The 26,556-nt window shown below is 57.6% G+C and overlaps 9 protein-coding genes across 9 annotated transcripts; 5 read left to right on the top strand and 4 right to left on the bottom strand.

Moving 5' to 3' along the window:
• Window positions 1–300: 300 nt before the first annotated feature.
• MAM_06338 (uncharacterized protein) lies at window positions 301–1,061 on the top strand (the record flags this gene model as incomplete). The annotated part of the gene is made up of 3 exons (XM_040825136.1): window positions 301–360; window positions 414–818; window positions 894–1,061. The coding sequence occupies 3 exons, from the start codon at window positions 301–303 to the stop codon at window positions 1,059–1,061; spliced, it is 633 nt and encodes a 210-aa protein (XP_040676792.1).
• A 620-nt stretch (window positions 1,062–1,681) lies between these two features.
• Window positions 1,682–2,110, bottom strand: MAM_06337 (uncharacterized protein; the record flags this gene model as incomplete). The annotated part of the gene is made up of 1 exon (XM_040825135.1): window positions 1,682–2,110. The coding sequence occupies one exon, from the start codon at window positions 2,108–2,110 to the stop codon at window positions 1,682–1,684; it is 429 nt and encodes a 142-aa protein (XP_040676791.1).
• A 1,306-nt stretch (window positions 2,111–3,416) lies between these two features.
• On the bottom strand, window positions 3,417–5,687 carry MAM_06336 (Zn(2)-C6 fungal-type DNA-binding domain protein; the record flags this gene model as incomplete). The annotated part of the gene is made up of 3 exons (XM_040825134.1): window positions 3,417–4,401; window positions 4,469–5,118; window positions 5,238–5,687. 3 exons carry the CDS (start codon window positions 5,685–5,687, stop codon window positions 3,417–3,419), a joined length of 2,085 nt encoding a protein of 694 aa, XP_040676790.1.
• Window positions 5,688–7,138: 1,451 nt separating this feature from the next.
• MAM_06335 (cation efflux protein/zinc transporter) lies at window positions 7,139–8,950 on the top strand (the record flags this gene model as incomplete). The annotated part of the gene is made up of 3 exons (XM_040825133.1): window positions 7,139–7,794; window positions 7,851–8,069; window positions 8,128–8,950. 3 exons carry the CDS (start codon window positions 7,139–7,141, stop codon window positions 8,948–8,950), a joined length of 1,698 nt encoding a protein of 565 aa, XP_040676789.1.
• Window positions 8,951–10,202: 1,252 nt separating this feature from the next.
• Window positions 10,203–11,310, top strand: MAM_06334 (Mitochondrial carrier domain protein; the record flags this gene model as incomplete). The annotated part of the gene is made up of 2 exons (XM_040825132.1): window positions 10,203–10,533; window positions 10,637–11,310. The coding sequence occupies 2 exons, from the start codon at window positions 10,203–10,205 to the stop codon at window positions 11,308–11,310; spliced, it is 1,005 nt and encodes a 334-aa protein (XP_040676788.1).
• Window positions 11,311–12,152: 842 nt separating this feature from the next.
• Window positions 12,153–14,272, bottom strand: MAM_06333 (phosphoglycerate mutase family protein; the record flags this gene model as incomplete). The annotated part of the gene is made up of 2 exons (XM_040825131.1): window positions 12,153–14,154; window positions 14,235–14,272. 2 exons carry the CDS (start codon window positions 14,270–14,272, stop codon window positions 12,153–12,155), a joined length of 2,040 nt encoding a protein of 679 aa, XP_040676787.1.
• Window positions 14,273–17,707: 3,435 nt separating this feature from the next.
• On the top strand, window positions 17,708–18,845 carry MAM_06332 (uncharacterized protein; the record flags this gene model as incomplete). The annotated part of the gene is made up of 2 exons (XM_040825130.1): window positions 17,708–17,816; window positions 17,890–18,845. 2 exons carry the CDS (start codon window positions 17,708–17,710, stop codon window positions 18,843–18,845), a joined length of 1,065 nt encoding a protein of 354 aa, XP_040676786.1.
• A 1,283-nt stretch (window positions 18,846–20,128) lies between these two features.
• On the top strand, window positions 20,129–23,429 carry MAM_06331 (Multifunctional beta-oxidation protein; the record flags this gene model as incomplete). Its single annotated transcript, XM_040825129.1, has 7 exons — window positions 20,129–20,287; window positions 20,376–20,802; window positions 20,878–21,677; window positions 21,742–22,161; window positions 22,359–22,513; window positions 22,581–23,036; window positions 23,135–23,429. The coding sequence occupies 7 exons, from the start codon at window positions 20,129–20,131 to the stop codon at window positions 23,427–23,429; spliced, it is 2,712 nt and encodes a 903-aa protein (XP_040676785.1).
• A 455-nt stretch (window positions 23,430–23,884) lies between these two features.
• On the bottom strand, window positions 23,885–25,807 carry MAM_06330 (RING finger protein (Zin); the record flags this gene model as incomplete). Its single annotated transcript, XM_040825128.1, has 1 exon — window positions 23,885–25,807. The coding sequence occupies one exon, from the start codon at window positions 25,805–25,807 to the stop codon at window positions 23,885–23,887; it is 1,923 nt and encodes a 640-aa protein (XP_040676784.1).
• Between the last annotated feature and the right edge of the window lie 749 nt (window positions 25,808–26,556).

The following is a 26,556-nucleotide window of genomic DNA, read 5'->3' as shown; positions in this document are numbered from 1 at the left end:
CCATTTGCTAATGTCGAGTGCCATCTGCATCTAGCAACACCGCTGGCTGCTCGTGATGATTCATTGCTCCAACTCGAATGCGCCGTCAGACGTGCCATGCTCGGAGCAAAGCTACGTCAGACGTGTTCGATTGCAAATCTACTTTGCAACACGTGGTGCGAATTATTTGACGCCTTTTCTTTCCCCTCGGATGCATGTCCGTTGGGAAAGCAGAATCATCTGCTGTCCGCCCCTCATCACGCTTCTTTCACCAACAGCACCAGCTACTCTGTTCCGCCAAGTCTCGAAGCACTGTTCAGGATGAGGTCAAGAATTCTCGCCACGCTTTGCTTGCTTGTTCTGCTCGCCCCTGCCGCTGCAGTAAGTACGCTCTCACGTGCGAATGTCCTGCCCAGACTGACGTTTTGCCCAAGGCCAGAGCCCTCGACTCGCCCCCGCCCGCCTTCAGGGTGAAAGACAAGGAACGGGAGACGGGAATCAAGCCCGGCGGACCAACTGCCCATGTCAAAGGGACCACCGAGGAGGCAGTCTCACAGCTGCGCACCATCATCCCGGCCTTTGGTCACGGCCGCAACCTGACTGGCGTGGCTACTGGCGGAGATGCGCCCGGCGACGACATCAAAGTCGGCCCCGACCCACGACCGGATGACCTTGCTCTGCATTGCTTCGGACCCTCGTGGCCCACCTCGAACTGGGCGGTCCACATCAACTATGAATACGTGAAGCAACTCCGGGGTCGACCGAAGAGCCCCCTTGGGCCCGCAGAGTGCCGCCGAGTGAGCTGCCTCTGGGACACGGCCGTCTTCTGGTGCAACGAGGTGAGCCCGCGCCTCGTCGGACGAACCCTTGCCTGGGAGTCCACTGTGTGTTTCCTAACAGTCCTTGGCCTGCAGACGACCGAGCTCAAACGGATATACTCGTACAACAGTATCACCGCCGCGCTTCTTAGAATCATGAGGGGCTGCATCAAACCGACGGATGATTTTCGCTTCTACGCCAACTGGGGGAAAGCCTCACACCCCGACGGCTGGCACGTCAAGGTCGGAGCGGGCTGGTGCTAGAGGTGGACGTGGATGGATGGGAAGAGCCGCAGCGGTCGAGCATCTCGCGCCCGTCGTCGACAAGCGCGCCCGGCATGGGCATGGGCATGGGCATGGGCATGGGCCGGCGTACGCAGCTTGAGAACGGGGATGCACTTTGCGCGTATGTACACTGGTCGGCTGCGGCGTGAAGTTGACAATCGAAGGACTTTATCACTTTATCACCTTGCCCCGTCTCCTGGCGTGGCGTCGGGATTGCCAATTTCAAAACCGTAGCCAGAGTAAGATGATGCCACGCCCTTCCGGATCGCGCTCCTGCCATCCCATCCGCCACGGCTGCAGTAGTTGGGCAGATGATTGCTGTCGTTGGCGAGGCTGCGGAACTGCCGTGGCAAAAAGACGCTGGCAGAAGACGCTGAAATCGCTTCCAAAAGTGATGGATTGCTCCTCCGACACAAGTTACGCGTCAAGTCCAACAGTTGGATTTTGTTGCACTAATCTCGCGCCATATTTGTCCAACTTCCATCACGACGGGGAGCAACTACAGATGCTGGCCCGTGCAAAACGCGCCAGGTATGATGGAGGCGTCTAGTAGCTTCTGATGAGATGCGGACCTCGTCCTGCACGCAAAGCTCAAATCTTCAGCCAGCAGGTCTGGCAGGATCTGCGCCCTCGTCCGCGCCCTCCTCTGCCCGGATCGGATACGTCCTCGAAAAGAACGGCGCGTTTCGGCAGATGTGACCGCTCACAGTGGTCTCCTGATATGAACGTGGCAGCAGTGGATTCTTCGCCTTTACCCGCTGACCGTGGTTTTCGTCGTCCTCGACGCGTGGCGGCATCCCCTCCGAGCCTACAGGTTCATGATGAAGTCTGCGGCCTCGACCGCGGGACTGAAAAGCGTCGCGTCGTCTCTGTCCAGGGCTGAGATCCGCGAGGGCGGCCGGCATCTGTACCACATCACGGACGACGGGACCTCTGTCTACGTCGGCTTCGACGACCCCCTTCACGAAGCTGCCGGTCTGGTGGTTTCCCAAGATTGCCCTGGGCTCCGTTGTCCTCGCCGTGGTCATCGTGACGACGGTCTGTGATTCGCACGCCTCGTTGAGCGTCCATTCCGGGCCACCGGGCGGGTTTCCACCCGGACGATTCCCCTCGTTCCCTGTATTCACTTACGTGATATGCAAAGCTTGGCAGACGTGGCTGGAATGGGTTGGAAAAAAGGTTGAAAAATTCAAGCAGCCATCGTGAAGTCGGTGGGCAGTTGTGCCGCTTGTGTCTTTCCTGATTGAGACTAGCTCAATGGCCTTTGCCGCAAGTTGCGTTGTACGTTGCTCCATCGCCATTGGACAGGACAAGGACAGGCCCAGGGTTCGAAGCCGCGGCCGGAGCCAACCGCCGACGCCGCGTCCGGCTCGGACCCGGTCGAGGCACGACCGGGCGGCGGATGGGCAAAGACATCGCAGCGCGACAGACGATCTTGAGAGGCCAGAGCCCTTTCGGCGCCGCTCTGTTTCCGGTCCCACTTGGACAAGCCAACGGGGGCTACGGAGTACATGCGCAAGAAGATGCCTGTGTGTAACCTCGGGACCTTGACGGCCGGGTCACCGGGGCATCTTGCGCTTCCTCGGCAAGTCATATTCACTTGAGGCTTTTGCTGACCGCCCGGATCCCTGCATGTTCCCTGGCGTTTGCGCAACAGGCGGTGAGTTGGCATATTTTTCCGGTCTACCACCTACAGGCTTGCTCATGCATTTCATAGGGTTGCCAAGCAGTGAGTGGTGCTGCCGTGCCTCAGAAGGGGGATACAGCTGCTTACTTGACGTAGAATAAGAGCATTGGTGGCCCCGGCCGTCCTCGTGAATGCAGAGACATGGCGGATCGACGCCCGGCAAGGTAGAGCCACTTCGCCGTATTTCTAGGTTGAATATTCGCCGATACTTGACGGAACAAAGCGGAACAGGCGTACTTTATCGTACAATGCCTCGGCGCATCGCCCAGTTTGAAGGCTCTGGCGGAGGCAGGCTGAAGAAACAACGAGAAAGCCGGGTGTACTCGTCCGATCACGGCCCGTGGACGGGCGGGTATCGAGCGCGGTGGCTGTTCCTGTACTGCTGCCCAGCAAGCAGCAGTTACTGTGCAAGTATTTTATGTACTGTTCCACTCGTTTGCGTGGCACATATATCAGGGCCGTCGAGTTGATTTATTCACTCGCGCACCATCGGACGAGCCCCGGCCCAGCAGTGAAGCATCTTGTGACGTTGCCAGAGCACGCCGCGACGACTTGCGAAGATGCCTGCGTGTGTAATCCAACTCGGGCACCTGCTTTGAAGACAATCGTGGCTTGGAAAGGGTCTCTTTTGTGCGTCGAAGCTGATACTACATGAGAATTGCATCAAACCCCGACAGTACATTATCCCAGCCCATGGCCTTCAAATCGAAATCCGCATCGAGCATCTGCCACCGCTGGGCCATGTCCATCATCTCAGTGCCCATCTCTCCGCCCCGTCCCGCGGGATACGCCTGCTCAAAATCCTGTGGCGGCCCGGGAACACGCCGTGTCGTGTCCAAGTGCGTGGGCCGCCGGGCCGCCAGATCCGCCACAATCGCCTTGGAGACACCGTACTTGCTGAACATCTGGCTCGCAAACTCGAAAAATTGCTCGTTGTGATTGGAGTCCTCCTGCTGGTCGCTCATCAGCTCCCACGCGTCGAGCATATCCGACCTTTCGCTCTTAAAGTCCCGAATCTCGGTGCCCGAGCAAACGTCCAGCAGGAACACTGCGCTTGCCATGACGAGGCATTTTAGAAAATTGGTCGCTTTAAGGCGTGGTATGATCCACGAGTACTGGGACTTGATCTGCCGGTGCAAACGGACAATGTCGCTGGCGCAGGCGAGACACGCTGTGCGAGACGGCGTGTACCTGGCACCAATGCTGGAGAGGGGTAGGTATTGCAGGTGGAGGAAGCAGCGCAGGATATAGACTACGCAGTGTAAATGGATGCGGTGGATGACAATCGTTGGATCCTCGTGCGACGGAGGGGTAGAGAACCTGTCGATGGAGAAGAATGGCGGCAGTTCTCGCTGGTATTGCTTGAGGCGGGCGTCGTGCCGTACCACTTCCTGGTAATAGTCGGCCTTGGTCTTGGTCTTGGAGAGAGGGCAGACATCGACATGCTGACGGCTTATCTCCGCAAGGCGAATACGCTCCAGGAAACAGGACAGGTCACTTTGCTCATCCCGTTCTTCAGGGGAAGCTGCGCCGTGGTTGTCGCCTCTGACGATTCTGGGTTTGTTGACGGCCATGTGTTGAGGGTGGATGGCATACATGCCCGCGTGCGAGCCTGGGAGAAAGGCGAGTAACCTGCATATATTGCCCGTGTGTTAGTTCCTGGCTGTGAAGGCGTCAAGGGTTGCGGGATCCGACTTACCAATCTATGGAAGCAAGATCCCACCATAGCCGCCGCCCAATCTCAATGTCCATTTCCAAGTCCAAGCCAAGACTGCTCGGTTTCTTGCCAGGGCCATCTATGCGATGGAGCCCCAGGTCGCGGGCCATGGCTATGGACGTGGAGATCAAGCTCCGGGTTCGTATGGAACTTGCCTCCATGTAGGCTGAGACTTTGTACAGAATGTTTTGCCCTTGGAGACAAATCATGCTTGCCTGGCCACGCTCCTTGATCTCGTCGGATAGCGCATACGAGGCTGCTACCCAGGATGCGCATTGGGCATTTGCTTCCAAGTGACTTGCGAAAAATTGGCAGACGTCACTTTCGGACGAAGAGGCGTATGTTACCGAAGCGATGATGGCCAGGAATAGGAGTAGATGCGACGTGTCTGCGGGCATTCGTTGCCGTGCGCTGGTGTATACGCTTTGCATAGACTGAAGTGCATAGGGGACATGGAACATGGGGCACAATATGGCACGCTCGTCGATAAAGGTGCGCAAGATGATGCAGGCTTCTCGGTACAAAGGCAGCGTGAGACAGATCACCCGACCACTCGTTGCAAGCGATCCAAGTGCCGAGGTGGCATCGTGTATAACGGAGTATGGTTTCTTGATGAGTCTGATGGGCGAAAGCTGATATGTTACACATGCATCTAACAAACTTGTTTCCTAGGATTTTCTCAGCTCAAAGTCTATGAATAATTGTCGTGACAAGAAGAGAGGGAGAGTGGGGGGAAAGGTCGTGTTCTTACAGGTGGAATGCACGTGGCCGTCTTGTAGAGAAAGTTGCCACCAAACCACAAGGCATCCGCGGACAAATGCTGTACGGTAGAGGAAGACGGCGGGGAGAGCAGTTCGGCATGCGGCGAGAACGATGCTGATGCTGATGCTGATGCTGATGAGTGGGGAGCATCATCGGGCTTCGCCACGGAGGGCGTCAGGCGCAGATCGGGATTATGGATACCGGTAATCCAAGTCTCCAACCTGTCCAGCCGAGCCCGAATGTCGGCATCGGTGGCATTGGGGGGCTTTGGCTCGTTATTTGCCTTGACCTCTGGCACCAGACCAAGAGGCTCGTAGAACTGCAAGCACTGTACCCCCCTAGAGGTGCAGTTGGAGCATGGAAACTGGCGAGAGCATCGAATCTTGCGGCGGCGGCACGACCGACATGCAATCGGGCGCTGGCGCCACTGCCGTCCCATGTCTCGTGTTTTCACGACGCCACTCTGTGGAACAGAAGAAGATGATGCACATAACGTTCGGATGCAAGCGTATGCAAGATTGGATGGAGATGGGAATACCCTGCGGTGAATGAGATGACGGACTCTGAGGTTGCCGAGTCCGCGCACTTTTGACCGGAAACGGGGCCGACAGGTCCGAGGCCCCGTCGGGTGCTCCATGCCGATTGCGTCATAAGTACGGAGTACAGAGTACATGTACTTGTATGTATTATGTAATGCCGAGGGCCCGGATCGCAGGGCTGCGTGCCTGGGAGACCAAGTTGGCAAAAGTGTCTAGGTGGGCAAGCACGGTGCCCTAGGCAGAATTAATTAATTGCATGCGTGTGATGGACGGAGCTCGACCGCCAAGAAGGTTGGCAACGATTCTCGGTGCATTGACGGGCATGTTGACTCGTGGGCGAGAAGGACCGTGATACCGTATACGTAACTGCTCCTCTGTCAAACGATTCGGTATTTTCTTCCAGACCACTGGGAAGAACTGCTCGTCCGTGGCGTTGCGTTTTGGGGTTGGGGTTGGGGTTGGGGTTGCTCAAACGGCGTGTTGGAGAATGTGAGCGGCTCAGGCCCGGAAGCATCTTGGCAGGCAAGGAGAAGACACCGGCTGGTTGATATCTAGAAACAGTCCTCAATTTAGCAGCAACTCTCAAGGAGTACAGAGTGTCTGTTGCAGGGATCCAGACCTGACTAGGGTGACGATTGGCCGCGACAAGGCGCACAGGTGCAGGCGCAGGGCAGGCATTGGAGCACAGCACACGCCGAGGCCTGTTGCTTGCTTGTTGTGTCTGATGTTGACAGGCTACAGCAAACTCTGCCTCTGCCTCCGCCTCTGCGCTTCATGCAACGTCAAGTCGAAACTTAGATTGCCTGGTGGTCCTTGGTCCTTGACTCCTTGGCTGGTCAGGCTGCCGAGTTTTCTTTCTGGGAGAGCCTGGTTGCCTTGCCCTTGCCTTGTCGTACGCGCCTTCCGCCTTCCCAACAGTCAGTCAGTCGTTGCTCCCCGCCCATTGGCCACCAAGCTCCACGTGCCCTGCCTTGCACCTTGCACCTTGCACGCACCACGCACCCTTCTCCATCTCTCCTTCACTCTTCACTCCACCAAGTCGTTGTCGACGCAGGAGAGCACGGTAACGTGTCTCTTTTCTCCATGCCGTCTTGAATTCGTTGTCGATGCCCACCCGGCCGTTCTTTGTGCTTCTACCACTGCACCGACTCGTCAACTCATGACGGCACCTTCGAGCTCCAGGGAGCCGCAGTGTATCCCGTCGTAAATCACCATCACCGCCGCCGTCTCCGTCTCTGTCTACGTCTCGAGACGTCTCCCTCACCAGAGTCACCACCCTGACCGCCTGACCGCCGACCCGCCCAGTACGGTCCGTGGTGCAGGAGAAACCTTGAGAGGACATCTGTCGACAATGGCCTCGCCATATGCTTTGCCCTCCTCCGCGCTCCCTCACGCGCATCAGCAGCATATTCATTCCCACGCGCACACTCAGGCGCATCCCCAGTCCCAATCGTCCCTACATGCCTGGCGATCATCAATGTCGACCGGATCCCTCCACCCGTCCCTCGCCGACCACGACAACGAACACGACCGGCCACATTCCACCTCGAAGCAGCCATCGCATGCTTGTCGAGAATCCCACGCCTCCAACATGAGTGCATCGTTGCATCGAGACAAGCGCCCGCCGGCCTGCCCGCCGGCCTCATTGGATCCCCTGGGCGGTTGGACAGAGGAGACGACAGCCGGCGGCAAGAGTATTCTGACTCTCGGGCCTGGCGCAGCAACTGCACCATACTCGCCTCCAATTAGCCACGATCACAGTCATAGAAATCACTCGCTCGACCACGGCCACGACCACGAACACAACCATGGCCTCATGTACAACAACGCCCATGACGACGGACATAGACATCACCACCATGCTCACGCTGACGGGCATCGAACCGACGCTGGCAAGGCGCCGAGGTCTCTATTCACGAGGACATTGCTAACATATACCGCTCGGGTCCCGGTTCTGCATGCGATTCTTGTTGAGAAGGACTCGCGACGAATCTTTTACTTCATGGTGTGAGTGATTGTCCTCGTACCAGTACGCAAGAGGTCACGCTAACACCCTAGCCCAGCTTGAATTTTGGCTTCATGACTGTTCAGGCTTTTTACGGCTACGTCACCGATTCGCTGGGACTTTTGAGCGACAGCATACACATGTTCTTCGACTGCGTGGCACTCTTGGTAGGGTTGCTAGCAGCCGTCATGAGCAAATGGCCTCCGAGTCAAAAATTTCCATATGGGTTTGGCAAGATGGAGACTCTGTCAGGTTTTGCCAACGGTATTCTTTTGATGTAAACAAGGCTTGTTGGCCCTTTTGCTCGGTTGCGGATTACTGACATGCGTACTCAGGCTTTTGAGCGTCGAGATTGCTTTCGAGGCGTTTGAACGATTATGGGATGGCACCAAGACCAAGCGACTTGGTGAATTATTTATTGTGAGCACCCTGGGTCTTGCAGTAAACTTGATCGGAATGATGGCTTTCGGTCACCATCATCACGGCCACAGTCACGGTCACGGTCACTCCCACGATCACAGCCACTCCCACGATCACAGTCACTCCCACGATCTCAGTCACTCCCACGATCACGATAGCCACAAACACAACCACTCGCATGGCTGCGACGGCAACCATGGTCATGGCCATTCGCATGACAATGAAAACATGCATGGCATCTACCTACATATTCTGGCCGACACACTGGGCAGCGTCTCGGTCATTGTCTCGACAGCACTGACGAGCGTATGGGGATGGGCGGGCTGGGACCCTTTGGCCTCATGCTTCATCGCCGTTCTCATCTTCTTGTCCTCGAAGCCGCTCGTGATCTCCTCGGCCAAGCGCCTGCTTCTTAGTGTCCCCGAGGTTACTGAGTATAACCTGCGAAACACGCTCGGCGGAATCCTAGACCAGCGCGGCGTGGCGAATTACTGCGCCCCCAAGTTCTGGTTGGATGACCGAACCGGGAGCGAGGATGGCGAGAAGCTTGTCGGCGTCGTGCATATTGTTGTGGCACATGGGTACGGCATGGACGAAGTGCGAGATCGAGTCCGCGTCTATTTGAAGAGCCAGGGAGTTGAGGCAGTGGTGCAAGCGGAACGAGAAGGCGACAATGCCTGCTGGTGCACCAGGAGTCGTGGCGCCCTAGCATTGCCATCTGCTCCGAAAATGCTTTAGAGAGGGCACAGGCATAGTAGTTGGACATGTGCTGGGGCGTCTGTTGTCGACTCTAGACAGCGCGTGCCCCTGTTGGCTTCTCTACGAACTGGGCCAAGCAGGCCTCCCCTCCATCCCCTGGCAGACAATGTCTAAAGGATTCTAGCAGTGTCTGCTTTCGCGGTTGTTTTATTTTGCTCTCTCTTGCTGCGTACGATTACGGCATAGAACTGGCCTTGGTCGGTCGTGTTGGGTACGAGACGGCGGCTCGCATGGATAGAGAGCATGCATGGTACGAGTGAGGCTGGCGCCGGGGCGTTTTTGTCGATTGGTTCTTTGACAGATGGACCTCTGTATATTGTCTTTCGAGTTGGACGCGCGGTCTTGCAAAGCTGTATTAGACCTGGCATGTACATTACATATCGGCCGGCAATATATGTGAGATGGCGGCGAAGTATTTTTTCGAACCTCCAGCGGCATTTGCCGGTGAGAAAACGCACGGAGGCATGTGGCCCAGCTATTCTGACGCATGTATTGCCGCATGTTTATTCTAAGGCCGGGCGGACATGGAGTAGGTGTCTTGGGCAAGGCGTCACATGTGAACCTCTTTCCAGCGGGAGCGGTCTTTTAGAAAAGCAGAAGGTCATTGCGCCAAGGCCCAGGGGACCAAAAAAAGGGTGCAGCCACAAATGTATACTCAGTTTGCGCTCCGATTGGACGCCGACGAGAAACATGGGTAGCCCGCAGCCTGCGGAACCTTGAACGGACCACGGAGTACCCGGGACTCGAGGAGCAGTAGTAGCGAGCACGGAGTGCGGAGTAGAGTACCTCGAGTCCCCACTCGCACACAGCCGAGGCCGATCATGGCGGACGGAGATGCCGCGGGAGAAGGTGTCGTGCAACGTGCCAATGCGCCAGCAATTCGCCCCTGGTCGTGGCTTCCCTCCAAGCGGGCGATCCAAAGACTCGCCTCCCACTGTAGCATCCACTGATCCGTCAGTGTCACACACGTCTTGGCCCGGCCGCCGGTTGCGTTTGAAGTTCCCCTCCACCGAAGCGCCCAGCTTACAGCGACCCCGCCCGCTGGAACAGGTCACAGTGACCACCAGACGCCGGGCCGAAGTCGACGCAACCGCAAATCACCTTACCCAGCCAGCCAGACAGACGTCTTTCTTTTTTCCCACCCACCAGCGCACCGCTTCTCTTCTTCCCTCCCTCCTTTCTCCCTTCCACCGCTCGACGCGCCGTCCTTCCCTCCTACCCGTCAGACAGAATGCCCTCCGCCGCCGAGAACCTGCCCGCACCCGTGGCCGACAAGCTCCCGCGCCTGCCAGAGACCAAGGACGAGCTTCGAGAAACCAAGGCGGCCGCCAAGTCGGGCCTGCTGTCGCAGCTGCGCGCCCTGGCCGCCGGCGGCTTCGGCGGCATCTGCGCCGTCGTCGTCGGCCACCCCTTTGACCTGGTCAAGGTCCGGCTGCAGACCGCCGAGCGCGGCGTGTACTCGTCGGCCGTCGACGTCGTGAGGAAGAGCGTCGCGCGGGACGGCCTGCGGAGGGGGCTGTACGCCGGCGTGAGCGCGCCCCTCGTAGGCGTCACGCCCATGTGTAAGTCTCCCCGTGTCCCGCCCGTCCGTCCCGGGTCCCGAAACCCGCGGCGGCACCGAGACAGCGAGCCCGCCGACTGACCCCCCGCGTCCCCCCCCAACAGTCGCCGTCTCCTTTTGGGGCTACGACCTCGGCAAGCAAATCGTCTCGGCCGCGGGCCCCGCCGGCCCCGACGGCCTCCTGTCCATCGGCCAAGTCTCGACGGCGGGCTTCCTGTCCGCCATCCCCATGACGGCCATCACGGCGCCCTTTGAGCGCGTCAAGGTCATCCTCCAGGTCCAGGGCCAGAGGCGGCTCGCGCCCGGCCAGAAGCCCAAGTACACGGGCGGCCTCGACGTCGCGCGCCAGCTCTACCGCGACGGCGGGCTGCGCAGCGTCTTCCGCGGCAGCGCCGCCACCCTCGCCCGCGACGGCCCCGGGTCCGCCGCCTACTTCGCCGCCTACGAGTACATCAAGCGCGCGCTGAGCCCTGTCGACGCCGCGACCGGCCGGCCCACCGGCGAGCTGAGCCTCACGGCCGTCACTTGCGCCGGCGCCGCCGCCGGCGTGGCCATGTGGATTCCCGTCTTCCCCGTCGACACCGTCAAGTCCCGGCTGCAGACGGCCGAGGGCAACGTCACCCTCGGCAGCGTCGTCCGCGAGCTCCACGCCAGGGGCGGCCTGAAGGCCTTCTTCCCCGGCTTCGGCCCTGCTCTGGCCCGCGCCGTGCCCGCCAACGCCGCCACTTTTCTGGGCGTCGAGCTGGCTCACCAGGCCATGAGGAGGGCCTTCGACTAGGCGCCGCCCCCGGCGCTGACACCACGTCCTTCGCCGTCCCTTTTCCTGGCAGACGCCCCGGACGGGAGGAGGCTGCCTTCTGGCTGGCCTGGGGATCGGGTGGGGGGTTAGGGTTACGCATTTACTTGCGCTACCACGGGGCGACACGAAATCTTGCCCGCGGCGCCTTGCTGCGTATTCATGTTGCGGAGAAGAGAACCGCACCAGATACTTGCTTGCTTGCTTGCTTGCTTGCTCGTCTGCCGCACCAGTCGGTGCTTGTGTAACGGCACCCCGTTGGATCGAGGGTCATACATGTCCCGTGAGTCCTTGACGTTGGAGCATGAGCGTACTCGTAGAGCATACACCGTCGCACGGGCTGTAGGGCGCCGTGGGGACTGCGACTGTATATATAGACTGCATAGACGCGTAAATGGACTTTTTTTTAGAATAATGGACCTTGTCGCTTCTCACCCTACTTTGTCGGTGTCGCAGGCCTTGCGGCCATGGTGCTGGCATGGACAATACGTCAATCGGTGGTGCATCGCCTCTCGGGCACGTAGCAGGCCGATTTTGCCATGCTTCTTCCCGTGGTCCATTGCGACATTCTACCCCTGCCTTGCACGTCACAGCCAAATACAACGGCTCGACGCACGACACACGACAACCAGACTCATTTTAATGCCTTGATTACATGGCACGCTAGTGCCCCTTTGCGCCTACGCCATGCAAAGTTCAATGCCACAACTCCCGCTCCGTCGTCATGCCAAACCCCCTGGGCTGTGACCCTGTCCACCCTGGGGTCTAATACGTTACGCAAAGAAGAGTACATCGAGATAGCAAAATTCGTTGGGCGCCTCAGCCTAGGCTCGTTCATTAACCGTCCATCGGCGCTTAGTGTGGCTCATGTCCCGGAACCGCTCCGCCTCGTCCGGTGGAGGAGGAATACCCCAGAGACCACCGAGCCCTGCCCCAAGCTGCGTTACTTTTACCTCCTCTATAGGTTTGTCGCTTCCGAGGTTCGTATGGAGTCTGATGGGATTGGCGAACATGGTTGGTGTTGAAGCGTCTCGGACCTTGTCTGCCTCGGGTGGTGGAAACTCGGCGGTCATGGGCGCATCGTTCACGCCTGATGATGAAGTCGGCCTCGCTGCCAGATCTAGTTGCTTTTCCTCCTTTGGAGGAGGGTTTATCTTGAATCGCTTTTGGTCAAAGTCTGGCAGTATGGAGCTGAAGTCATCTGCATCGTCGTTTCCGTCGTCCATAAGTCGTAGTGACGAAGGCCCAGCTGATGGCGGGCCAGCGGACCACAGGCCGAATCCTGATGACGTTGCAGGCGGCGATCTACTACCCATGTTGGAAGACGCAACTGTGCTGCCAAATCCTACCGAGGCCAGCGCGGGACCCCTCGGCAAAGGCCGCTGAGGAGCCGAGTCCTGTCGAACTATGGGTGGTAGAGAGGCGCTGGCTGAGGTGCTGCGACTGCCGGTGGAGGAGAAGGGATCCGAATATGTAAATGGGCTCATGACTGGGCTGCCTATGCTTGACAGAGTTGAGGTCCGGCCCCGCGAGCCATTGTTTGTGTTCCAGACGTTGGTGATGAAATTTGATCTCGCGGAAGTCGGAGTTGAGGCGCTGGACCGTCGCAAGTGATCCGTGCTTGCCGACAACCGCATGTCATACATCTTGTCGACTGCTACCAGGGGCTTTTCGGAGGGATCGGATGGTGCAGGCGTCGATGCCAACAGATCCTTGTAATCAAGGTTTGGCTTCCGAGAAGCCATGGTGATGGACGCGATGCCAATGTCCATCAGCACTGGCTGGTGAGTAATTGCACCGATCAGGGCATTGCATCCAGCACCATGAGAAACCACGACTACAACCGTCCCCACCTCTTCATCGTCGAATTCGTGCTCTGCGCAGCCACCATTGTCCTTGGCGGGCTTCATGACCAGGTCCCCGGCAGAATCCGTCGAAGCATACCAATTGACCAATTTTCTAATGCCTCCCCGGAACCGTTTGTGCATGGATGCCCACTCTTCCCCAAGGCTGCCTCCATCGCCGAAGTCAAGAGGTGCCCTCATTGAATCCCACTGGTAGTCTACGGTCACGGCGGCATCTCTGGCGTGAGCAACAAACCCATCTGGAATACTTCCGGAACTTGAGGCAGCATAGATAGGCCGTGGAGGAATGTATCCTCTTTTGACATCGGATCGTGTAGGAAGAGAAGATCTGAGCGCCGACACATTCATCGACCCCTCGCTATCTGTTGAAGGCGATGTCGGGGCCTGTGCGGGACTTGACGTTGGTGATTGCCAGAGAGAGCCCGACGAAGGCCGTGGGACCTCGGGTTCAGCAACGTGGTCGTAAATGCTGTAATCTTCTCGCCTCAGCAGCTCAGCCTTTGCGCCACCTAGCATGAGAGCTGGGCCAGGCGGGGGTGTGATCATCTCAAAGTATTCTGGCGACAGCCATTCTCCCAGAAAAGAATCTAGACGCAAGAGGGCGGACTTGAACTGAAATTGCGGCTCGGCCTGTGGTACAGCTCGCGGGAGAATCAAGTCGGCCGGATTGTACGTGGAATCGGGCAAGGATTGGGCAAGACCTGAACTGATGCCAATAGAGGTTTGAACGCATCGTAGAAAGGGAGAACTGTGGATGACAACCTTGAAGCGCTTCCGCTTTTTGAAGCGGCCTGACGTAGTTTGTGTTTCATCTTCAGACTTGACTTGCCCCAGTATGTTTGCTATTTGGTTGCCAACTCGTCTGGCTTGGAGGAAACCGCCGTACGTCAGAGGGGGGTCGTATGGGGTCGGCGACGTTGAAAGCCATGACTTGTCGGCAGTGTCTAGTCGGCTTCCATGCCTGGATAGCATTCACACGTTAGCAGGAATGTACCTGCGTGTTGATGCGTTTGGGATGGAGGGTTAGGGTTGTCAGCTCACCTCACAACGAACAAGTATTCTGGAGGAGAATTGCTCATGCTGACAGGGACTGGGAATGGCATGGCCAGAAACAATGCGCCATGTGCCAACGCAGCTCCCTCCAAAAGAAAAAAAAAAGTGAAATGAAGAGCTTGCGTTTTCAATGGGTAATCTCCTTTTATTCGAGGCTTGCGGAGCTCTCGATACACTGGAGGAAAGAGCTCGTGCGCTACAATATCGTACGATCCGAACCAGCAGGTCGCACCGGTATTTATTTTCCCTTGCACGCGCAGTGCTCCCCGCAGCTACCCGCGACGGCCAAGCACAAAGGCGAAGAAGCGAGGCTGACTTTGGCTCGCCTTGGCGGAAATATTGAAATATGCGCTATGGGGCGAGATGCCTTGTAAACGGCAACAAAAGTGTGAAAAATCCCCGCGGGTGAGGAGTATGGCGGCGGGAAGACGTCGTGGTGGTCCAAGTGAGGGAAATGCTGATGAGGCACGAGGCGTTGAGCGGCCCAGGACAATCGGATCCCAGGCAGCCAGGGTAAGGATCAGTGTCGGTACATAGGAGGAGGCCACGATGCGATGTACGTTTGACACATCAGGCCGCAGCTGTGGTGGCCCTGTGGGTTAGGGCAAACGCATCAGGCAAGAGAGAGGTCTGGCCGACGGATGCGCGAAGCCACGAAGCAACGTCACAGCTCAGGAGCTGCAAAGGACCAGTCAGTGGTGAAGGCCGAGGCGAGGAGCCTGGCGAATAAACTCTGGACACTTGGTGTATCGTCGGAATGGAGGGCGGGCAGCACATGGGCACATGGCACACCCTATGCCAGCCGGGCTCTGAATCTCAATGGAGCCACGATGGCACGGTGGGCAGGATAAAGAGAGGCGGAGGAGAGGCAAGCTTGTGTGGTGTGAGCTATAAAAAGCCTGCTGCCTCTAGCGTCCGGTACCTCCCCCGTACTTCAAAGTACTTAAGAAGTACTTAGTTGACCAGACTGTAACAGGGGCCAAGGCCCCCACCAACGCTGTACGATTGATGGTGGTGCTTACTCATCAGTGCAAGACAGGGCCGATCGCACTTTCCATCCTTTCAACCGCATCAATCATCGTCTTTCATCTGTATGACCAAAGAACTGAACCGGCCGCACTCATAGAGGACTCAATCAACCCGTCACCACGCCATGTAACGCGACTCGTTTTTGTTTTTTTCGGCCCATTCCCACTCACTGTCCCACCTTACACCTGAGCTCCATAGTGGGGAACGCGGAATCCAGGGTCCAGGCCTAGCACGTCAGGCCATGACGACGACGAGCCAAATTTCTCAGTTTATTGCTCGGTTGGCGTTCACAATGCTAGAACTCTTTGCGGGTTATTAATGAATGACTCTGGCAGTCCTTCCGAAATGACTCATGAAAGAGGACCAGACCTGACGTGCTCGGTATTCCAATATTGGAGACGAACGTCGGACATTCATTCACGTAATGGTCCGGGTGCCATCTGCTGACCTTTTTCTTTCAAGGTTGAGACCTCGTGGCCGCAGCAGAATGGCCCCTTAGCAGAGACCTGAAGCGCTTGGAGCTGTCTCTCGGCCCATCAAATTATTTCAACCTTCACAGGCTGTTGATTCGAAACACCCGGCGCACGATTGGATAGCTACCTCACTCGTGGTTCTACTGCTCCCTCATCTGCGCGATGCCGTCGGCCAGGTCCTCCAACGAGACGCTTGGAGCTATTGGCAGCATGTGGAGTGCAAATCTGTCAAGTGTCATGCTTCCGGTGATCTATGGCAGCAATACGCTGCCTGTGCCCTCATCACGACCAATTGCACCATATCTCCAATATCTGCTGACGCACATGTAGGCCGAATATTCACTAGCATTAGAGCTATTGTGCAGTGCTAATAAAGTTTAGACCGAGTCCCCGCCCCACCGAGGTTCTGGGGTCGTTCCTCCACGGCCTCCACAGTTGATTGATAAGACGCAGAGCATCGCGACGACTCCAGGATCCCGAGGGAAATGGCTTGCGACTGAGAAAGGACGTCATCGGATTGATCGCCTTTGGGTTTAGTCTGTACAATGAGCTTATTCCGACATGTCTTGCAAGGATCCCGTCAATCTACTGAGCCTGGTTGTCGAAATCGGGTTTACACTTTTGCAGTGTTCATTCGCTCCCTGTTGAGTGTTTTCCTGCAACTCTGTGGGCTAATAATACGTAGTACGTCGGTTTACCCTGCTTGAGACCTGGTACCAGCTTATTGATGCCGCTTTCTCAGTATAGTTGCGCCTTTTTTTCCCCCTCGTCATTCCTTTTTTTTTTTTTTTTCCCGAGGGGGCCGCCAAACCTGGGTCCGCGATTGCTTTGCAGTACCATTGACGTTCGTGACGTATATCCCCCTTTGCTGAGCATTGCGCCGCCTTTATTAACCCAAGACAATATCGTGTGAGTCCCTGACGTCTCCGTACTATTTGTATGTGTCACGAGCGACCAATTCACAGCCACGTTGTCTCACAACATTTGATCCGACACCTCTAGGAACTTGTCAGCGTCTAAGCCCCTGGTGCGACCTCGCGGGATGCCTCAATACCGTAGCATTGCGCAGGAGGTGCATTACTCAGCTCGAGCAAGCAGTCGGACGGATTGCGACGACTATTGGCCGCCCTGATCAGCCGCGAATGAAGCTAATGCGGCTGAAGCCGCCTCTCATCGCCTCCCGTCTCACCATCCTGAGAGAGCCGGTGCTTGGGAATTGGTCCTGCAGCAAACCAACCTGAGGGGGGCTTCGCGCCGGTTTCCGCCTTGGAAGCAATCAACTCTGAATTAACCCGGTCTCGTGAACTATCCATCACCTCGCCTTTGCCGCTGTTGTAGAACCGCGCCCGCTGTGTACAACTGATGGCTCAACATAGTTGGGTGGGATGCTTTCTTCAGGACTCGTGCATGCAGACTGTGGGCTGCGTGCCGCGCGCCAATTCATGTCCTGAATCCAGCGTCATTTTCCGCTGTTCTACTTTATTATCGTGCCGTGCTCAAGCTTGAAACGGCTGGTAATCTTGCTCGAGTCTTTGGGGCCGTCACAAACACCAATTCTTGGAATTTGTCTTGCACATATCCATCGGGTCGCTGACGAATCGTAACATGGCAATCACCTGTTCTCACTCTTCCACGGTGGAAATACTGCAACTACATGAAGGTACCTTGCATCCTGACCTAAAATTGATTAAAAAAAAAAGACGCACAAGTCTAATTGAGTAGGCGACAATGAGGTAGCTAGGCTTCAAACATGCCTCGACGGCATCGAGAAATCCTCCACCACGAACTCTGGAGCGACGTATTATAGACCTGGGGAGAAGCGCGGAGTGACAATCATGTGCGTGCGCCAAGGAGGATGAGGCATTCCCTTCTCCCATCTAATCTTGATGCAGCGTCGCCAAAGCAAACATCATCCGGGATTGCGATCAGTGTCGCGCCTCGATTTCGTCATGCTTTCTGATGCCCATGGTCTGGTGGGAAGAATGCTGCAGAAACGCCAACGGCTACTTTGGCGTCGAGGAATTGGCGGAATCGCCAAACCCCGCAGCGGAAAAGCTGTCCGGCTTGAGTAAGTACAATGTTCCTGGCGATGCTCCCTGTGGCGCCATTGAAGCTGAGCATGAGAAAGCTGACAGTTCCAGATTCATGGGCTCGTTTTCAGGTCAAGGCAGTGTGGCAAGACGACGAGACGGACGGGAAATCAAAGAGCAGAGAAATCCTGTACGATTGGGACAAATTGAACGTGTTTTCCCGGTGGCACGGAGCCACCCACCACATGGCGTTGGTCATATTCGACCCGCGCAGCGATGAGTTGAAGAACAGCTTCACGTCGGCCGTCTTGGAGCCTCGACCAACGCCGGGGGAGCTCAGGGACCCATTCTGGATCTACCCGCGGCTGATCCAGAAGATGGTCGATCTGGAGGAGACGTCCATCTGGGCAACCCGCAAACTCATCCGGGACGTGGAGAAGAAGAGGGACAAGCAGGAGAAGAAGAGGCAGTCTCTGGATCCCGAGTACTCGTGGTTGCATGAAATCTCGCGCCATGCAGCCCACGTCTCAGAAACACTCCGGGTCGGTGCCGTGTCCGTGGAGAGCATCCAAAAGCACCATGAGCAGTTTCTCGAACTTCATGGCAAGTCGGACAGTGGGCAAATTTCGATGGCTTCCCGCAACATCCGCAACCGCCTGGCGTTTTGTCACCACATGTTCAAGAGCGGTGCACACCGGGCGGAGGCGAACAACGCTCGGCTGCAGAGCGAGGTCACTCTGGCGTTTAACAAGGTGTCGCAGGAGGATTCGAACGTGTCTGTTCAAATCGCCCACTACACCAGGAACGACAGCGCGGCCATGCGCACCATCGCGGCGGTAACCATGCTGTTCCTGCCCGCGACATTCATCTCAGCCATCTTCAGCACGTCATTCTTCAATAGCGACGGTGGGGTTTGGAAAGTCTCGGGCAAGTTCTGGATATTCTGGGTTGTTGCGGGCGTGGTCACTCTCCTCTCATTTGTTGTCTGGGCAATCCTTCAGCCGTACTTTCGGCCGAAGCCAATCAATCCTACTGACCGTGGTTACCGGGAGTCAACGCTGGAGTGAGAGGCCCATGGCGGCGAGAAGAGGATTGCTGGACGGTTATTGCGGCGTCGTGGCAGCCGGCCGAATGAGAACAGGAGGCAATGTGCCGTCGCGGGACGGGTTTACATGTATAGATTGGTGGACGGTAGCAAGCTGGGATTTTCCGCGGAGATGATTCGAGGCAACATGCAAAGAATGTGCTTACTGGATAGTCGCGAGATTGTTTGCCACAAGCGCAGATTGGTAACAACTTGACGTAGAACTGTGTTTGGTGATGCCTCATCTTCGTGGCAGCGGGTCAATGCAACGTGGGAGGAATCGGCGATTCCGCGGAGTAAGGGGGGTGCAGGAATACGCTAGCCTTCAAGAGATTTATGGACAGAAGATGGAATTTTCGACTCACTTGTTCTGTAAAGATTAAACAATGGTGTTCTGCGCGAGTCAAGTTTCTATGGGAATAGACATGGCGAGCCAGCTGGCACGACTCGAGGCATTGGGGAATCTGAAACGACGTCGCCGAAACGTGGCTAGAAGACGACGCCCCGACTATTTACCTGATTATTTATAGAGATGTATTCGTCGTTCATATTGAAAAATGGCAAGGATAACAGTAACAGGTCCCTGATGAATGGAGGCGCGGAAAAGATGTGACGACCCTAACCCCAGGCTTTTGCGCCGTCGGTGCCCGCGGCTGTGGTGGGCAGAAACACGACTAGTCACATGGTCGCATGACGATCAACAGCACGAAAGGGTTCCGCTGGTTGGGCGCCCCCGACACGGCATTATAGAAGAACAAAAAGAAAAAAAAGAATTGTTTGCAGGAGGCAAGCCTGCAACCTGCGGCGCGCGCGCGAGCATGTGAAGCCCGTCGGGCTCACGGTGTGCCCAATCAGGCCTAGTGCCCTCCGCACCTGCCGCCATTGACCCCTCCGCACCCGCCTGAGCTTGTTCAGCCGAGGCTCTGGAGTTTTGACTGGCGATTTGCTGCCGAAGGCGAAGAAGCATCCGCCGTTGCTTGCATCTCCACGCCGAGCTGCGCCAGTTGCAGGCTTGCCGCCATAACGTCACCCGCTCTGGTTCTCCCGGCCTCCGTTCTTCTTGGCCTCCTCTTCACTTTTATTTCCCCATCATCCCCTCCCCCATCTTCTCCCCCCAGCATCTTCATCGTCGTACGCTTTCCGTCTCTCTCCCTGTCTCCCTCTCCCTTTGCTTTGCCCGTTTGCCGTGGCTGAAGCGTCTCGACTCCGCGGTCGAACCACTCCACAAAGAGAGAGTGCCATCTCCACATCACATTACATCGTACAATGGCCGAACAATTGAGATTCGACGGCCAGGTCGTCGTCGTAACCGGCGCGGGCGGTGGTCTTGGCAAGGCCTACGCTCTCTTCTTCGCCTCGCGAGGCGCCAGCGTCGTCGTCAACGACTTGGGAGGTTCATTCCAAGGCGAGGGTAATTCAACAAAGGTGAGGTTCTGGATCCTGCGCTTCCCGCCGCGGCGGTCGGATTCGGCACCCGGGCCGCAAGCTAACCATCGCGTCCGATTCCCTGCAGGCTGCCGATGTCGTCGTCGAGGAGATCAAGAAGGCCGGCGGCAAAGCGGCCGCCAACTACAACAGTGTCGAGGATGGCGACAAGATCATCGAGACAGCCATCCAGGCCTTTGGCCGCGTCGATGTCGTCATCAACAACGCCGGTATTCTCCGAGACGTCAGCTTCAAGAATATGACGGACCAGGACTGGGATCTCATCATGAAGGTCCACGTCAAGGGCGCCTACAAGGTCTCTCGCGCCGCCTGGCCTCATTTCAGAAAACAAAAGTATGGCCGTGTCATCAACACTGCCTCTGCCGCCGGTCTTTTCGGCAACTTTGGCCAGACCAACTACTCGGCTGCCAAGCTGGCCATGGTCGGTTTCACCGAGACTCTCGCCAAGGAGGGAGCCAAGTACAACATCATGAGCAACGTCATTGCTCCTATCGGTAAGCGGCGGCGACGCTCACTTCTTGGAGAATGAAGGGGGCTGCCCGAAGCAAGCTGACGCAGGTGCCCTCCAGCTGCCAGTCGAATGACCTCCACCGTCATGCCCCCAGATGTGCTCGAGCAGCTCAAGCCTGAGTGGGTTGTTCCCCTCGTTGCCGTTCTCGTCCACTCCGGCAACACCACCGAGAACGGCGGCATCTTCGAAGTTGGCGGTGGTCACGTCGCCAAGATGAGATGGGAGAGATCCAACGGCCTGCTGCTCAAGGCCGACGGCTCCTATACTCCGAGCGCCATTCTCAAGAAGTGGGACCAGGTTGTCGACTTCTCCAACAAGCCCCAGTATCCCTCTGGCCCCAACGACTTCATGACTCTGCTTGAGGATTCCATGAAGATGGGTCCCAGCGAGCAGGGCGACAAGGTCGACTTGACTGGCAAGGTTGCTCTGGTCACTGGTGGCGGTGCCGGCATCGGCCGTGCTTACTGCTTGGCCTTTGCCAAGTACGGCGCCACCGTCGTTGTCAACGATCTCGCGAACCCTGACGACGTCGTCAGTGAGATCAAGAAGGCTGGTGGCAAGGCTGCCGGTGTGAAGGCTTCTGCCGAGGATGGCGACACCGTTGTCAAGGCCGCCATTGATAACTTTGGACGCATTGACATTATCGTCAACAACGCCGGTATCCTCCGTGACAAGGCCTTTGCCAACATGGATGATTCCCTCTGGGACCCCGTCTTCAACGTGCACCTGCGCGGTACCTACAAGGTCACCAAGGCTGCCTGGCCCTACTTCCTCAAGCAGAAGTATGGTCGTGTCATCAACACCACATCTACCAGCGGCATCTACGGCAACTTTGGCCAGGCCAATTACGCTGCTGCCGTAGGTTCCCCCGGCTTGTTCACTCTGCCTTTGTTCCGTTTTCGTTGCTAACCTAGCCTCTCAGAAATGCGGTATCCTTGGTTTCTCCCGAGCTCTTGCCATTGAAGGCCAGAAGTACAACATCTACGTCAACACCATCGCCCCCAACGCCGGTACCGCCATGACCGCTACCGTCATGCCCCCCGAGATGGTTCAGGCCTTCAAGCCTGACTACATTGCCCCCCTCGTTCTCGCTCTCTGCAGCGACAGCTGCCCTGACCCCACTGGTGGGCTGTACGAGGTCGGCAGCGGCTGGTGCGGAAAGACTCGCTGGCAGCGAACCGGCGGTCACGGATTCCCCGTCAACGTCAAGCTTGTCCCCGAGGAGGTGGCCAAGCACTGGAAGGAGATTGCCGACTTTGACGACGGCCGCGCGGATCACCCCGAGAAGACTCAGGATTCCATGATGAAGATCATGGCCAACATGGGAAACGTTGCTGAGAAGGTATGAGAGCTCTCTTTTCTTATTCGTCACGTTGACCTTTGACGATATTCCTGTGCCAAAAGAATGGGAAGGAAAGAAATTGGAAATAGATGAGACTAGGCCTGTAAAATGAGAATCAAGACAAAACAAGACGAGACAAAATTCAAAATCTACCACCAACGATCTATCTGCTGATTTGTGAATCTCTTGCGAAAAAGGTTGACGAGCCCTCGGCCAGCAACGAGTACCTCGACGCCATCAAGGCCGCCGTCGGCAAGGAGGGCCCCCCCGTCGAATTCAAGTTTGAGGAGCGAGACGCGATCCTGTACAACTTGGGTCTCGGTGCCAAGCACACCGAGCTGAAATACGTCTTGTAGGTTGCGTCTCGTCCACGCCCCAGCCGTAAAGAGCTGCCGGTATGCTGACTCGCCGACGTACAGCGAGGGCGCCGAGGACTTCCAGGTGCTCCCGACGTACGGCGTCATCCCCACCTTCAGCGCCGAGATGCCCTTCGACTTTGGCAGCATCATCCCCAACTTCTCGCCCATGATGCTCCTCCACGGCGAGCAGTACCTCGAGATCCGCAAGTTCCCCCTCCCCACGAGCGGCACCCTCGAGTCGCGCGGCAAGCTCGTCGAGGTCGTGGACAAGGGCAACGCGGCCGTCGTCAAATCCGCCCTCACCACCGTCAACAAGGAGACGGGCGAGGACGTCTTCTACAGCGAAATGACGGCCTTTGTCCGCGGCAGCGGAGGCTTCGACGGCCCCAAGAAGGGCCAGGACCGCGGCGCCGCCACCGCCGCCCACGCCGTTCCCAGACGTGCCCCTGACACCGTCGTCGAGTCCAGGACGGCCGAGAACCAGGCTGCCATTTACCGCCTCAGCGGCGACTACAAGTATGTCCTTTTCCCCTTCTCTCTCTCTCTCTCTGTCTCCCCTTCCTCTCTGGCCACGGCCTCGCCGGAAAGGCCCACTGCTGAGGCGCAGTAAACAGTCCCCTGCACATCGATCCCTCGTTTGCCAAGATGGGCGGCTTCAAGCGCCCCATCCTCCACGGTCTCTGCTCCATGGGCGTCGCCGCCAAGGCCATCTACGAGGCCTTTGGCCCCTTCAAGAGCATCAAGGTCCGCTTCGCCGGCACCGTCGAGCCCGGCCAGACCCTCGTCACCGAGATGTGGCGCGAGGGCAACAAGGTCATCTTCCAGACCAAGGTCAAGGAGACTGGCAAGCTGGCCATTGGAGGCGCGGGCGTAGAGCTGCTCGACGCCAGCGGCAGCAGCAAGATTTGACCATGACGTGTATCAACAACCGAGGAAGTCGGACGGGTGGAGACGGGCGCACCGGGTGGAAGCCATGTACTGTACAAAGAAATAAATTGTTCTGCATTGGAAACCGTCCACTCGGATCCATGGTGGCCTGTCCGCTTGACTGCGCCCTGGGATCGCATCGTGTCCGAGTATCGAATCTCGTGTGCGTCGCAGCATCGAGCACCGCTGCGGATGCCGACCTGAATACCTACCTACGTAGCTAGCGGTGTAGGCACATGTGTGTGCGTGAGATTCCGAGCTTGCCCGATCCAACCGCCGATATACATACATCCTCTGCCGGGCCCGTCGAGAAAAACGCCATCCATTGTATGCCCCGAAAGGTGATTGATTCCGCCCTGACAAAAGAAAGGGGGGGGGAAACAGAAACAGACAAGAAAAAAAGGGCCCCGGTAATGCAAGCCCAGCAGCGCCTCGTGTCAAAAGTAAATGGCCTCGACGAGAAGATCGAGAAAATCAGACAGCGTGGGCAGGGCCCCCATGGTGAGCAGCTGATCGAGCGTCGTGTTGGCGCCTCGCGATGCGACGCCCGTCTCGAGGTAGGCGACGTCGACGCCGGACAGGTCGCGCTTCTCCGAGTCCCGCCACTTCTTCTCGGCCACCTCGCGGGCTTGGCGGAGCACGGCGTCGACGTCCTCCGACTCCCAGAGGTTGCACCTGTCGCACTGCGTGCAGGCGCGCGGGTCGCCGTCCGGGCGGAAGTGGTCGCAGAAGTGCCGGTATCCCTCGTCGCCCAGGTCCGCGCGGCACACGTAGCACATCTTGTACCCGCACGGGCAGGTGAGCTTGTTGCAGCCCGCGTTCTTGACAAAGGACGTGCTGCAGCGCGGGCACACGCGCTTGACGGCCATGCTCATGGCCTGCTCGACCTGCGTTCGGAGCGCGACGAGGGACGACTCGTGGCAGACGTGGATGTCGGCCCATGCCTTGTGGCACGACAGGCACGACGCCCTGCCGCACCCCGGGTTCTGGCACGAGAATCGAAGGCCGCGGCGCCGTCGGCAGTGCCTGTGGACGGCCTTGTTCCACTCGCCGCCAATGTCTCGCCGCACGTTGAGCCCCACGCTGACGGTGAGGCATATCAGCGCTGCTGCGAGCGCGAACGGGTACGCGACCATCGAGACGCCCGTGATGACGGAGATGACTGCCAGGTTGAGGATGCTTCTTGTATTGAAGCGCGGCCGTCCTTGGCGCGAGGGCAGGTAGATGTCGTCGACCTCGGCGTAGCTGCAAAAGGGGCAGTGTATCAGCGGAACCTTGGATGCCGCGAGGCTGAGCTCCGCCAGCCGCTGGTCCAGCTTGTGGAGGATTTCTGCGCCAGTCTTTTCTTGCATGAATGCCCGGTGGATGTGGTCGGATGAGATGTGGCCCAGACACCCGCCGCCGCTGTCGACCGCCAGGCACCTCAGGGTGCCGGTGTCGGCGTTGATGTTGCTCAGCCATCCCTGGCCGAACAGAGCTTCCTTGATGGAGTTTTGGACGCAGTTGTGACAAATCATGTGCCCGTGTGTGCTGCAGCTCGTAAACTCCTCAAAGCTGTAGTCGACGAAGCAGCAGGCGCATTCATGCGTGGCGGATGCAGCTTCTGCCTCTTCCTGGTTGAGCAAGACGGCCAAGACTCGGTCCTTGACCTCTCGGTCATCCTTCATCTTTTGCTTCAGAGGCCGTACGAGTGCGTCGTACAGTTCGCGGTCCAGCTCGGCATTTTCCGTCGTCCTGATGGTGGGCGTGATGGAACCCTGCCCGGTCGATCGCCACACCACCAGTGGATGATTCTCCGCCTCCCCTCTCGCCAGGGGTTTGCGTCGCAGGAGGAGCGACTGTATCGTGAAGCGCCACGACTTCGAAGACAACGCCACCAGGGTCCGTCGGGCGTCGAGGTAGGAGTGGTTGGACTCTGCCAGCACGGCGTTGACGGTGGACCTGGACAGCCCGCGGAACTCGTGTGCGGCCAGCGTCCTTGCGGCCTGTATGTATTCCTGGCTTCGGAACATGTCGCTCTTGGGCAACGCCGCCGCGGCAGCCTGCTGCTTGTCCGCGACCTTCCATCGGCCCTTGACGCAGTCGACTCGGTTCTTGAGCAGAGCATTGGCCACCAGGGCCAGCCTCGACTCGCCGTCAAAGTTGGACAGCAACTCCCTAAAGACCTCGATTTGGATGTCCGGGAACACGGCGGCAAGCGCCTCAAGACTCGTGTTTAACTCCCGCAGGTTTGGCCGTTCTGGAGGTACGCACGGGAGCTGGGCCTCGTCAATGATGTATTCTGGCAGCAACTCGGTCTCCTGCGGCCTCGGCCGGTCGGCCGAGGCCTTGTCGGAGGAGAGGAGGCCGATAAACACCATGGCGACGTCTCATACTGGTGACGACAGCATGTTGGTATGGCGGCAGACGGCGTTCGGATAGTCTATCGCGAGGACGGGCGGCGGGCGCGATTGTGAAGGGGAGGGATTTTGCCAGTCATCACGTCGTCAGTCCGACGAAGCGACTTCGCTGATTGGCGTGGGGCCAACTGCGCGTCGGCCTGTCAGGTGTCTCGTCTCGGCAGGACAACAACCAGACTTTAGGAGCTCTCGTCGTCGGCTAGATTGAAGATTGGAGGCACACAACCACAACAACTGGGACATGTCAATATGCAAAAGATGGACCAGATTGACGCGCCGTGATTCGATTTATGAAAAGGCCGCATGCATCCCCAGGCGTCTGTCGCGGCTGTTGCGGACCAGGGGTTGGTTGGCGTTGCCACAACGAGGGAAGGAGCTCCTTCCTTTCCTGCCTTGCGCAGATTCACGCCACGCCACGCCACGCCAACCTCCAATTACAGAAAGTGGACACAAAACGTTGTTAATCGGCGTTGAGATAACCAAAATTAGCATCATGCCCATACCGATGCACTCTTAGCTCTCGCCTGACGTTGTGTTGGGTCGGTCATTCGACGGAGCATTAATACCGGCACTGTCGTAATGACGACGACCAAAAATGAGTCCTTGCGGCACTCCCACCCATCCCATTGCACAAATTTCACGAGTCAATCATAAACAGACATCTGCCGCATCAGTTTGCACAAACACCATAGTTACGATGACGACAAAAA

This window comes from Metarhizium album (assembly GCF_000804445.1).
Source record: "Metarhizium album ARSEF 1941 chromosome Unknown scaffold_20, whole genome shotgun sequence".
Lineage (NCBI taxonomy): Eukaryota > Fungi > Ascomycota > Sordariomycetes > Hypocreales > Clavicipitaceae > Metarhizium > Metarhizium album.
This window is presented reverse-complemented; position numbering and strand designations above follow the sequence as displayed.